Source organism: Marmota marmota, unplaced genomic scaffold, assembly GCF_001458135.2.
Source record: "Marmota marmota marmota unplaced genomic scaffold, marMar, whole genome shotgun sequence".
Taxonomy (NCBI): Eukaryota; Metazoa; Chordata; class Mammalia; order Rodentia; family Sciuridae; genus Marmota; species Marmota marmota.
The window spans coordinates 428209-440380 of NW_026000110.1; the positions used below are offsets into that span (position 1 = coordinate 428209).

Below are 12172 nucleotides of genomic sequence, written 5' to 3' on the forward strand. Positions count from 1 at the left end.
GACGGAGGAGGGAGGGACAGAGCTCCCGGCCCCGAGTCCAAGGGCGTCCAGCAGCTGCACCCTGACCAGGCCAGCCTCTGGCCGCCCGGTCCACCTGCAGAGGTGGAGCCCCCAGCCCCAGGGCCACCCGCAGCGAGGTCCCTCTCCTGGGGACTTGAAGGAGGGGTCAGGTGCTCCCGGAGGATGCCGGTAGCGCCCCCTGTGGTCACTCCCGAGGGGACCCGGTGATGGACTCGTAGGACATCTTTGCAAAATATCAGAAAAATATCTTTTTCTTCCAAAAAAAAAAAAAAAAAAAGTAAAAAAATAGAAAACTTCTCGAGCGAGGGTCAGTACGCGGGCGACGGAGGACGGGAGGGAGAACTTCCGGACATCTCGGAGGGTGGACGGGTCCCTCCGTGCCCACCTGCGGCTCAGTTCACTTCTTGCACCGTCAGGACGTCTTCGAGGTCGTCTTTGCCGGCTCCTGTGGTCACGTGTGCCCAGTCCACCTGAGGTAAAGAAGGAGGGCGGTCAGCGTCCGATGTCCACGAGCCCCCGGGGAGGGACACTTTGTCCTCTGGTGAGGCTCTGCGATGCTTCAGTAGGACCTCGTGGTGGACACGTGAGGGTCACCGAGGGACGAGCATACGAATGGGGAAATCCAGTGAACCAAAGTCACGTGCAAAGGCCCCGGGGCCACAAGCGGCTTGGATCAGAAGTGGGCTGGAGAGTGTCCCCCTCCCTGTCCCTCTGTGTCTCTGTCCCTGCCTCCCTCTCCTGCACCCATTTCCCCGACCCAGAATTCCAGCCACCTCCGTGCCATCCCCGTGGCCCCCTGGGAGGGGACAGAGCGTCCCGGGCTACCTGTTCCCCTGCGTTCCCTCCCGGGGGGACCCTCTGCCCCTCGCAGGCACCTGGTGGTCCACTTGATCGTTTGGGGTCACTTTGTCTTTGACTTGAGGGATCGGGGGGAAGAGTCTGCGCAGCCCGTGGGACCTGGGGACACAGAGAGGAAGGGGGAGAGGTGACGGGGACACACGGCTTTCCCCACGGGCCATCAGGACGCCTGTTGCTGGCTCCTCGGTCCACCTCTCCAGAGCAGGAACCACAGGGGGACAGAGTGGAGGAAATCAGGACCATTGGGGACACAGAAGTACACAGTGTCACACAGACCCGAGGAGAAGCCACGCGGAGACGGAGGCAGAGACTGGAGTGACGGGCCACCAGCCCGGGCGCCTGGAGCGCACCGTGCCTGCATCCCACCACTCGTGCCTCTGTTCCTTTCTGCTTCCTTCAGGGGCGTCTGGGAAGCGCCTGAGACCCTGGTGGGTCCTGAAACCTCATCTGCCACGCTCCCCCAGCTGACCATGTCCACCCCGGGTGGACCCGACTGCGGGCAGGGGCCTGAGCTCCGGAGGTCTGGGGTGCAGGAGGCCCCCAATCGGAGACCTGAAGCCGAAGGAGGCGGAGCCCAAGCTGCCAATCAGCAGCAGAGCGCGTCTGCGGGGTCCCCTGTCCAGGCCCAGGGCCCCTACGCGGGGTCCCCTGCCCAGCCCTGAGCCTCTCAGCAGCGCCCGTCTGTGCCCGTTCTCTGGTCACGTGGTTTCCAGTGCCCTGTCCTCCTCCGGTCCCCCACGTCCAGGCACGAGACTCCCTGGCACCCGGCTCTGTCCCCTCCGAGGACAGGCCAGCTCAGAGCCATCCCTGCCCTCCCGGGTCCCCTGCCCCTCAGCGGTTACCTGTTGAGCAGGAAGCCGAGGACCAGGGCGCAGACGAGGGTCCCCAGGACCACCAGCAGGTAGACGTGCAGGAGGCCGCCCTCCTGTCCCCGGGAGCCTGCGGGGACACGGCCCGGCTGTCCGACACGGCGGTGCCCAGAGGCGCCCTCGGGCCTGGCTGGTCACCCAGCCAGGGCGGGAGGGGACCCAGGACAGAGGTCCCCACCTGTCCCCAGGTGGCCCGGGGTCTGCGGAGCGGGACCTTCCTCCCCGAGCCCGGCCACCAGGGGGACCGTCCAGCGGGGTGACCGGGACGCGAGCAGGTGGGTAAGTGGACCCTTCTGCACAAGGTGAGTCGATAGTGTGTCCTCATTAGTGTATGTCCACGTAGGGGGACGATGACCACGACTAGTGCTGCTGACCATTATTCATATGATATGATGATTACTAATTAGTGCTGCTGCTGATTATTCATGTGATGTAATTATTATTAATTAGCACTGATGATTATTCATATATGATAATTACTAATTAGTACTGTGGATCCTTATTCATATGATATAATTACTACTAATTAGTACTGTTGATTATTATTCATATATGATAATTATTAATGATTATTGTTGATCATTCATATGATAATTATTATTAATCGTTGTTGCTGATTATTCATATAGTAATTATTATTTATTATTGTTGTTGATTATTATTCATGTAGTATAATGATGATTATTAATTATTATTCATATAATAGAATAGTTTTATTGATTATTATTGTTGATTATTATTCATGTAACATAATGATTATTATTAATATTGTTGGTTATTCATATAATATGATTATTATTATTGTTGATCATTATTCATATAATAATCATCATTATCATTAATTATTATAGTTGATTATATTCATATACTAATGATAATCATTGTTGTTGATTACTATTCATATACTAATAATTATTATTGTTGATTATTATTCATATAATAATTGTTATTAATTATTATTGTTGATCATCATTCATATAATCATGATTACTATTAATTTACTACATGATTACTATTAATTTACTATTATTTTGTTAATTGTCATTTCTATAATATAATGATAATTATTAATCATTATGGATTATTATTCACATAATAGAAGTTATTGATCATTATTGTTGATTATTCATATAATTATTATTATTAATTATTTTTGATTACTCATATAGCATAATGATTATTATTAATTCTCATTGATTATTATGCTATAATATAATAAAAATTATTATTAATTACTGTTGATTATTCATACAATACAATGACTTTTATTATTTTGTTGATTATTCGTATAGTATAATAATTATCATTAGTTATTGTTGCTGATTATCATTCATATAATAATACTTATTGATCATTGTTGATTATCATTCATATAATAATTATTATTAACCATTGTTGATAATTCATATAATATAATAATCATTAATCATTATAGTTCATTATTATTCATATAATATGATAACATTATTATCGTTGATTATTCATATGATAATTATTGATCATCGTTGATTATAATTCGTATAATATAATAATCATTATTATTGATTATGATTCATGTAATATAATTATTATTATTACTATTGATTATTATTATCAGTAGTCGTGATTATTATTATTTATGCTCTGGCTGGGACCCACGGGGGGCGAGTGCGGTACCGACCGTCCCTGTGACATGTTTTAATATCTGACAATATCTGGAGGCGGGTGGTCAGATCTTTTTTTCCTAACCAGCACTTGAGCCCCGGGCCCCTTATCCCGAGCCCTGAGCCCTGTCCCCTCCCTGTCTGTCGGTTTTATTTAGGGACAGGGTCTTGCCAGGTTGCTCAGGGCCTCACTCAGTTACAGAGGCTGGCCTCCGACTCGCGATCCTCCAGCCTCAGCCTCCCGAGCCACTGGGATGCCCGGCGTGGGCCGCTGCGTCCAGCTGATTGTTTTTCTGTTTTCTGTCGCAGCCCTGGACATGGAACCCATGGCCTCGCGCATGCCACCCATTCGCTCCTCCAGTCCCAAGACCCTTCCCCCCTGCCTGGGGACCCGCAGCGGTGACTGAGTGACTTCCCCGAGGGGGACCCGCGGATGCATCCTGGCGGGTGCAGGGCTTGGGCTGCAGGAGGGGCTTAAGTAGTCCCCTCTTGGGTCGCGGGGGGAGCTGTGACTGGACACCCTGAGTCTGTGCCAGGTCCAGGGACCTCCTAGGAGCAGGCAGAGGTCACCCGGGGGTCTCCCGTGCACGCAGCGCGCCCTGGCCGTGCGCCCTGCCCCCGGGCTCACCGAACTCCACGGGGCGGCTCCAGTGACCCCAGGGTCCCCCGCGGGAGTCCGCAGCTCTGATCCTCAGGCTGTGAGGGCCTCTGGGCTCCGGGCTGGGCAGGTGGTACAGGTTGTGCACTTCCCCGGAGACGTTGATCTTTGGAGAGGACACAGAGTTAGCGCTGGGGCCGTCGGCCTCGTGGAAAGAAGGGGGGTTCCAAGCGCACTCTGTCCATCAGACGTGGACACCGCAGAAGGAAGGGGGACTCCGCTCCGATTCCAGACCACGGCGCCCCCACGTGAGGAGCATATTGAGAAATAAAGCGCTCAGAATCTGTGGGTCCCCCTTGGGCAGATTCAACCCATTATTGGTCCCCCCCAAATAACGACAGCTGGATGGATTCCCTTCCTCTAAATATGGACAGGCAAGTGACTCAAAGGAGCTAGCCCAGAGACAGACAGGTCCACAGTGGACGTCTGTACCACCGAAGAGGACTCTGGGGTCACAGTGGTGCTGAGGACTGCAAAATGCGGAACAGAAGGACTTGAGGGATCTACCTTTCCAGGTGTTTTGGAGGGAGCTACAGGGAGTGCCGTCCCCTCGGGGGACTCGAGGGCTCTGTGGACACATCTGGGCACAGAATCCCACCCATCCTGGCCACCGCTGGGGACGCTGGCTCTTAGAAAGGGTCCAGTTTGCCGACGACAGCGGACGTCCAACTCACCACTGAATTGTCACCGCGGGCTCTTTCGGTGTTCTAGGACAGAGGAAGGTGGACGGTTGGACACTTTCAAGGGCTTTCACAGAGGCTGACTGTCCTCCTCGTATCTGGGTGGACTCGGGGGTATCAAAGGTCTTGGCCATTCTGATCTTGCTCTGCCTCTCCACGTCTTCCCCATTCCCAAGGTTGTCACTGTCCCCACAGCTGGCTACCCAGCGCCCCCCTCGGCTGGTGGTCCACGCACGATGCCCCTGTCCATAGCCCCTGCTGGACCTCCTGAAGTTCCTAGGGTCACGGTCCCCGCCCACGTCATATCCCGTGGGCGCTGACCTGTGTCCGGATGCCCAGCTGATACTGGAAGTCCAGGTAGGTCAGGTAGGTCTTGGTCCTGGGCTGGTTCCACTGGAGGACGCAGTGAGACGCGTTGCACTGGACGCTGATATTGTCCGGGGGACTGATCTGCTCTGTGGGGACAGTCGGGCACCTCGGTACCCGAGTGAGCTGCGCCCCTGTCACCTCCCCGCCAGGGAGGGGAGGCCGAGCGCCGCCTGCCCACCACCGATGGTCAACACCTGGAGTTCTGGGGGGTGGTCCTGAGGACCCCCGGGGGCTCCGAGCTCATCCCCAGGGGCCAGTAAGGTGGCTGCGGGAGTCAGGGTCAGGGTCAGGGTCAGGGTTGGGGTTCGGGCGTAAAGTTAGGTTAGGATTGGAGTGAAGGTCAGGGTGAGGTTTAAGGTAGACAGATGACCACTTGCCATCTGTGGGAAGGTGTCCAGTCTCCCCCATGGTTAGAGAAGGAGGCATATGGTGGCCTTTGGTGGCATCTGAGCCTATTTTTCAGATATGAACAGGGAGCAAGTGTTCCTGTGAACCTGACGGACATTTCCCAATTAGGTTCGAAAGAAGGAATCTCCTTAAAAATCAAAGGGACGTCCATAGCGGGGGGGAGGAGAGGGTCGAGCAAGTGCCGCGGAGGGACATTGGCCAAATTTTGTCATTGTGTCATGTGCATGTATGAATATGTAGCAGTTAATCCCACCTATAGGTGCCACTCTAATTCACCAATACAAAATCTGGGGGGGAAAAAAAAGTCAGGCTTGGATGACCCTCAAGGATGAACGTGAGAACAATTTCTCCCTCCCTATCCTGGATCCAAGTAGCCTCAGTTCCTTTCTGGGGACATCAACTCAAGAGCCCCAAGGGCTCCATGGAGGCCTCCTTCTGGCAGAGGAAGGGACCCCAATCTGGTGACAACTTTGCCTCCATATTTCTCTAGATTTCTAAGCCACCCCACGGCCAGACCAACCCCAGGCTCTGCCCTCACCCATCTCCCTTGTGGACAGAATCAAATCAAAGAACTGGATCTCGGTCCCCCAGCTGGTCCCGTTCACCAGGAAGAAAGTTCTGTATTTCAACTTGGAGATGTCTCGCAGGTGGCAGCCCCTGTGGGTCCCCGAGTCTGGTGTGTAATGGGGACATTCGGTTTCATTACTTTCACTGTTAGCTCTCAAGAAAGAAAAGAAAGAAAGAAAAAAGAAATTGGCATTTTTTTCCCTGCCGTCCTGGCGTCCCGCCACGATCCTGCAGACGACATCGGTGCTTACTTCAACTGTCGCATGTACAGAGAATACTGGACGTCGCTGGGGGCCGCAGGGCCGGGGGCCCAGGTGCAGTTCATGAAGGCTGCGTTGTAGATGGCGCACGAGAAGTTCCGAGCGGCGGTGCCCTCTGCACCTGGGAAAAGGGGGTCGGTGTCATTTTTCTCTCCAGGGTGGCGGCATGGGGGACAGGGGGGTCCCCACGCGGTCTGCCCACCTGGGTTGCTGAAGGGCAGCTCCTCCTGCACCGGGGCCCCGTCCACGGTGGTGCTGACCTTCAGCGTGGCGCCTCCGTGCAGGGCGACCCTGGTAAAGGTGCACTGGCAGGACTCGGCCTCCGCCTAATCGAAGATGGCAATTGAAGTCCCCTGTCGTGGGGCCTCCCTGGGGTGTGTCGCCCCTGCACCCGGGACGCCCTTCTGCCTCCTCCTGGGGAACCCGGACAGGAGGTCCGCTTGGTCTTCCCTCAAAGCCGACTCCTCGGTTCCTTGCTCAGGATTAGGTCCACCAAGAAGCCGGGGTTCTTGGCTGCAGGGGGCCCCCTGACCACCACCCACCTGCAGGGGATGCCCCTGACCATCTCCCACCTGCAGGGGGCTCCCCTGACCACCACCCACCTGCAGGGGGTGCAGCTAACCACCACTCACCTGCAGGGGGTGCCCCTAACCATTACCCACCTGCAGGGGTCCCCTGACCACCACCCACCTGCAGGGGGCACTCGTAACCACCACCCACCTGCAGGGGGTGCCCCTAACCATTACCCACCTGCAGGGGAGCTCTGCTAACCACCGCCCACCTGCAGGTGACCCCCTGACCACCACTCACCTGCAGTGGGTGCCACTAACCTCCACCCACCTGCAGGAGATGCCCGTGACCACCACCCACCTGCAGGGGGCGCCCCTGACCACCACCCACCTGCAGGGGTCCCCTAACCACCACCCACCTGCAGGGGGTGCCCTGACCACCGCCCACCCAAGCCAGGGGCCCACGAGGCTCCCACCCGAGCCCCTCGTGGCCTCCTCACATTAACTTTAATGTCCCCCATTTCCCTGTGACTCAGGCGGCACGTGGCGCGGGTGGCGTTTTCCTGGCAGTTCCAACGGAGCGTCATCGTCCGCGGGTCAAACTCCAGGTCCAGGCCGGGGGTGGGCGACGACGGCGATGGCGCATCTGCAGGGGATGCCCACGAGTCAGAGTGACCTTGCCCCACGTCCCCCCGCCCCCGCGCACACACTCTGCGCCTGCCAGGTGACCACGGCCAGGGCTGGTTCCCAGGCCTGGACACTGCCATGTCCTCAGGCGTCCCCTCGCCCTGGACCTCCCTGCCCTCCCCTAGAGGTCAGCAGAAGTCCCCAGAAGGAAGCCAGCGCAGGACAGCGGCTCAGTGACCGGCTGGGACATGCTGATCTCAAAGAGTCCCCTCCAAATAGGGAGGACACCAAGAGGACCTGATGGAACAGAGGCCCCTCGGCCACCTCCCTGGAGCAGGTCACCCCTGGGAAGGACCCCTGACCTCCCTGGAGCAGGTCACCCCTGGGAAGGACCCTCTGATGTCCCCTGAGGCAGGTCCACCCCTGGGAAGGACCCTCTGACCTGTGGAGGCATCTGCGATCAAGGATGGCTGCCCACCCCTCGCAGGGGACACCGTGAGGCCTTCGAGGAGGACCCGATGGCACCTCCAAACTGCACCCTCATGAGTGGATTGATCCACTTGGGCATGAAGGGTCACTGGGTCACTGGGTTCGTGGGCTATTGTCCCCTCTCTTGGATGCGCCGCGCCCGGGCACCATCTTGGAATTCTGATGGCCGCCCTGGACGCTGCATCTCTCGGCCTCCGGAGCCCGCGGCTCCGTCAACCTTCTGTCCCCCATGAGCGACCCGGGCTCAGGTCCTCTGTCATAGTCACGGACAGGCACCACCCGGCCACAGGGGTCCCTGCAGGTCTGACCGGGCAACAGCTGGATCCTGGGCTGGTCGCTGCAGGTGGGGTCCTGTCAGTGCTGGCCACTGGCCACGGGCCACCCCACCCCTCAGTTCGCACAATCTGTGCCTGGTCTTGCTCCCTCGTGCTCTGGGGCATCTCCTAAGTCTCGAGGGTGGGCAGGCAGGGCTCGGTGGCCTCCTGTTCCTTGACCCTGCCTGGATGTGTGTCCTGTTGCCCAGGCGCAGCTGGACAGACCCCCCTCACCCTCGGGTTCTGCAAAAGCCACTCAGGTGAGGAAGTGGGAACCCGGCCTCATGATAAAGTGTCCCCAAGGGGTAGGTGTCCACCCAGCGGGTCGCTGACCCCTCCTTTTGCAGCCGGGTCCGGGCGGGGGATCCGAAGGCCACCAGCCCCACCTACTGGCCAGAGGTGGGGACGTCCTCCCCGTCCATCTTTCCAAACCCTGCAGCACCCGCGACTGGGCTGCCGCTAGGGGTCACCAGGTCACCAAGGCAGGTAGGGGACAGATGAAGCTGCATGCCCAGACACCTAAACGGGAGCCCAAGGCAAAGGGACAGTCACGTCCCCGCACTCACCCGTCAGCTCCTGGGTCATGAGGGAGGACTGTCCCGGCCACGCGGAGAGGACAAGGACGCAGACGGCCAGCAGCAGGCTCTCGGGGCCGCCCGAGGGAGCGCAGAGCACTGGGGAGACAAAGCCGCAGGGTGAGGAACGTGCTGCACTCTGATTTGTTTGTTTGTTTGTTTTTTTAGTGCTAAGTTGATTTTCCTCGGGTTGTTTGTCACAGTAACAGAAAGAGCGAAAACTCAGGTCACGGCTGATCGCAGACGGTGTGTGGGAGCATCATCCCCTGCCCACGTGGGGTCGGGTCGTGGAGGTCTCTGGGGACAGTACTCTGTGTCCCTCCCGGGTGGGTGGCTTCTCCTTTCCTCAGCATCCTCTTTCCAGGAAGCAGAAATAGCAAAGGTCAGGGCGAGCTCACTGGGTGGGGCTCCTGCCTCCTTGGTATCCCTCCGCCGCCCTGGTCTGGCCCGAGGCTCCACGTCCAGGCGGACCTGGGAGCCCCGAGGACCCCAGCTTTTCTTTAGATTTTTCAGGTTTTAAAGGATTTTCCCCTTCGCACAAGACAAAGTGAAAGAAATCCTACGGGATCCAAACTGGGAGGCTGAGGCAGGAGGATCGAGGGTTCAAAGCCAGCCTCCACCAAAGGGAGGCCCTAAGCAGCTCAGGGAGACCCTGTCCCTCAATCAAATGCAAAATAGGGCTGGGGACGGGGCTCAGGGGTCCAGGGTCCAGGAGGTCCATCCCTGGTACCAAAAAATTGTGATTTTATTTCACAGAATAATCCAGAGAGAAGACTCGGCCCATTTTTCAGAGAGAAAACGTGTAAAATTGCTCAGTTTTCAAATAAAATATTAAATAAAAACTACGGATGCCGACTGGGCACGGTGAGGCGCACCTGTAATCCCGGGGACTCAGGAGGCTGAGGCAGGAGGATTGGAAATTGGAGGCCAGCCTCAGCAACTCAGCAAGACCCTGTCTCAAAATTTAAATAAATGAAGACCTAAAGGGGCTGGGGACGAGGCCCGGTGGCTCAGCACCCGGGGTACGAACCACGGGAAAGCGTCAGCCCCCAGGGTGGCCGGACCCCAGGCCCTGCCCCTCCATGCAGAGGGGCCCCCGGGGTCAGCAGGAGCCGCTGTCCAGCCTGACCCAGCGTCTGCGCCCAGCCCTGCACCCACACCCCGGCCGACGCCCGTGACCCTCTCTTTTTTTTTTTTTTTTTTTTGAGTTTCATCATATAGAAAAGAGTAACTGAAAGAGAAAAGGGGAACAAGTGGGTGACCCCGGGGACGGGACTGTCAGCCGCACACACGCTCACGGCGGAGGGAGAGCAGCCGGTGGCAGGGCGGCTCGTGGGCAGACTGCAAGGTGGACCGGGCGGCCAGAGGCTGGCCTGGCTCAGGGTGCAGCTGCTGGACGCCCTTGGAGAGCTCTGTCTGTCCCTCCGCCCTCCACGTCACCCTGCTCCGCTGCCCCTCCCCCTGCTGACCCCGGTGTCCAGCTCCTGTCCCGGCTCACGGGCGGCTTCTCCCTCCCAGACACCCTGGGGCTGGATCCCGTAGGTCCCCCCTTCAGCTGACCACCTGGACCCTGGAGCTGGGGCGCTCCTCTGGGGGCTTCTGCCCTGGAGGAGACCGCTTTGCTGTCCACGTGGTCATCTGCATGCACCGGGGGGACCTCCCAGCTCCCCAGGAGCCACCACCCTGGTCACTCCCTCAGCAGACCCTCCCTGCAGCCCAGCTGACCCTCAGCGTCCAGGCCCGCCCTCTCGACCCGCCCACCGCGTCCTCCACGAAGGGAGAGGCTCAGCGTCCTGCTCCGCACCCCGAGGCCCCTTCTCCCTGGACCTTGGCAGATTCACCCGTCGCTGGAGGTGGCCGTGTCCACCCCAGCTGGGGACACCGTCCAGGACAAGGACCGAGTGAGGTCCCCAGGCAGAGCTCAGCCTGGCTCAGCCGAGATCCCCGTCCCGGCCTCCTAAGGAGGCCTCCTTCTTCCCGGGGAAGACCATGGTCGATGGCCGGGCTCTGTCCCTCTGGACACGGGCTGCTGTCCCTCCAGGGTGTCCCAGGGACACCTGGGGTGACACTTCGGCAGAACTTCTGCTCCTTTTTCTCTTAAGCCGTCTCCTGGACGCAGGCGACCGGCCAGCAATCCCCCCGGCTGGGCGGCAGCGGAGGCCATCGCCCCAGGGTTGGAGCCTCAGCAGGTGCCGGGAGCCGGGCACCTTCTCGGAAGCCGTTGACACATGGCGGAACTCTGTCACCGGCCGCAGGCTTCCCCATTCTCCTCCCCTGTCACGGAGCTTCCCCTTCCTCTATGACGCCGCGGAGTCCAGACGCAGAAAGAGCAGCAACCGGCTGCAACTTGACCTGGAAGACCCCGCGACCCTGGAGACCCCGAAACCACCTTTCCCCTGTCTCTGGGGATTTCCGGGGTGGGACCTTGAAGGGTGGGCATCGGAGGATGTTCGGCCTCCGGCGGCCACTCTGGCTGTGGGCTGGGCATGGTGTGTCCCCTCTGGTCCCTGTCCTGGAATACAGGATGCAGGTGACTCGGGGTGGACGGGCGGCCGGACCCTCGGTGACGTCCCGGGGACCTCAGTCTCTGGGGATGCCACCGGGTCCCACGAAACCGTCTCAGCTGTCGCCGCCAGAGCGTCTCATGACCCAGGGCCATGTCCTTCAATGGGGACATTTCGGCGTGCACCTCTGGCCACGGGGGCACCTGCTGCCCGCCAACTGTCCCGTCCAGCACAGCGGGACAGAGAAGGAAGCCCGTGCCAGCCCGGACCCAGCTGAACCTCTCTGCCCTGTGAAGCAGCCCGTCTCGGGCACGTGGTCATAGTCACAGAAGAGGTGCCAACAGCTGTCACCCCACTGTCCCTCCTTCTGGCCCTGGCTCAAGAGCAGATGGGGTCCCTGGATCACAGCAGATGAGAAGACCCAGCACGGGCCCTTGGACCTGGGCTCCCGGGGTCTGCAGGTGACCACCTGAGGCTGGCCTTGGGCGACTTACTGGACAGACACGTCAGTGTCCCCAGATGACACCTCCCAGCGCCGCCCGGTCCCTCTCCTCATCTGAGGCGGACCTCAGAGTGCAGAGCCCAGGCGCCGGTGGCACTCCTCCCGGCCACTCCCGGCCGTCCCCGTCCCTTCACCTGCCGTCCCCATCGCCCACCCTCAGCTCCACGCTGACCCTCAGCCAGAGCCACAAAGTGCACAGAGGGGACGTGGCAGTTGGCAAGTCCACGGAGCCAAGGGACCTCCTCGCCCCGCCACCCTGGGATCCCGGCCTCCCGGCCTCCCGGCCTCCAGGCCTCCCGGCCTCCCTGCCTCCCGGCCT

The 12172-nt window shown here is 58.4% G+C and overlaps 1 protein-coding gene across 2 annotated transcripts; it reads right to left on the reverse strand.

Annotated features, from left to right (window-relative positions):
• Nucleotides 1-245: 245 nt before the first annotated feature.
• On the reverse strand, nucleotides 246-10560 carry LOC107160206 (colony stimulating factor 2 receptor subunit alpha). Of its 2 annotated transcripts, XM_048784643.1 has the most exons (12): nucleotides 9723-10560; nucleotides 8839-8946; nucleotides 7343-7488; nucleotides 6536-6659; nucleotides 6325-6454; nucleotides 6045-6226; nucleotides 5051-5184; nucleotides 4724-4756; nucleotides 4020-4155; nucleotides 1722-1818; nucleotides 897-978; nucleotides 246-491 (listed from the first exon to the last, which is right to left on the reverse strand). In XM_048784643.1, the coding sequence occupies exons 2-12, from the start codon at nucleotides 8855-8857 to the stop codon at nucleotides 414-416; spliced, it is 1161 nt and encodes a 386-aa protein (XP_048640600.1). In that variant the 5' UTR covers nucleotides 8858-8946; nucleotides 9723-10560; the 3' UTR covers nucleotides 246-413. The 2 variants fall into 2 exon arrangements, with proteins under 2 accessions (XP_048640600.1, XP_015362348.1); XM_015506862.2 differs by lacking the exon at nucleotides 9723-10560 and having other exon boundaries at nucleotides 8839-8952.
• Nucleotides 10561-12172: the final 1612 nt, after the last annotated feature.

What these genes read in the sequence shown, in the direction of transcription:
- LOC107160206 (XM_048784643.1), bottom strand. An exon ending in TGGGGGACATTAAAGTTAAT is followed by an intron (nt 6,660 to 7,342) that starts GTGAGGAGGCCA and finishes ATCTTCGATTAG; the next exon opens with GCGGAGGCCGAGTCCTGCCA. An exon ending in CTGTACATGCGACAGTTGAA is followed by an intron (nt 6,227 to 6,324) that starts GTAAGCACCGAT and finishes TTCTTTCTTGAG; the next exon opens with AGCTAACAGTGAAAGTAATG.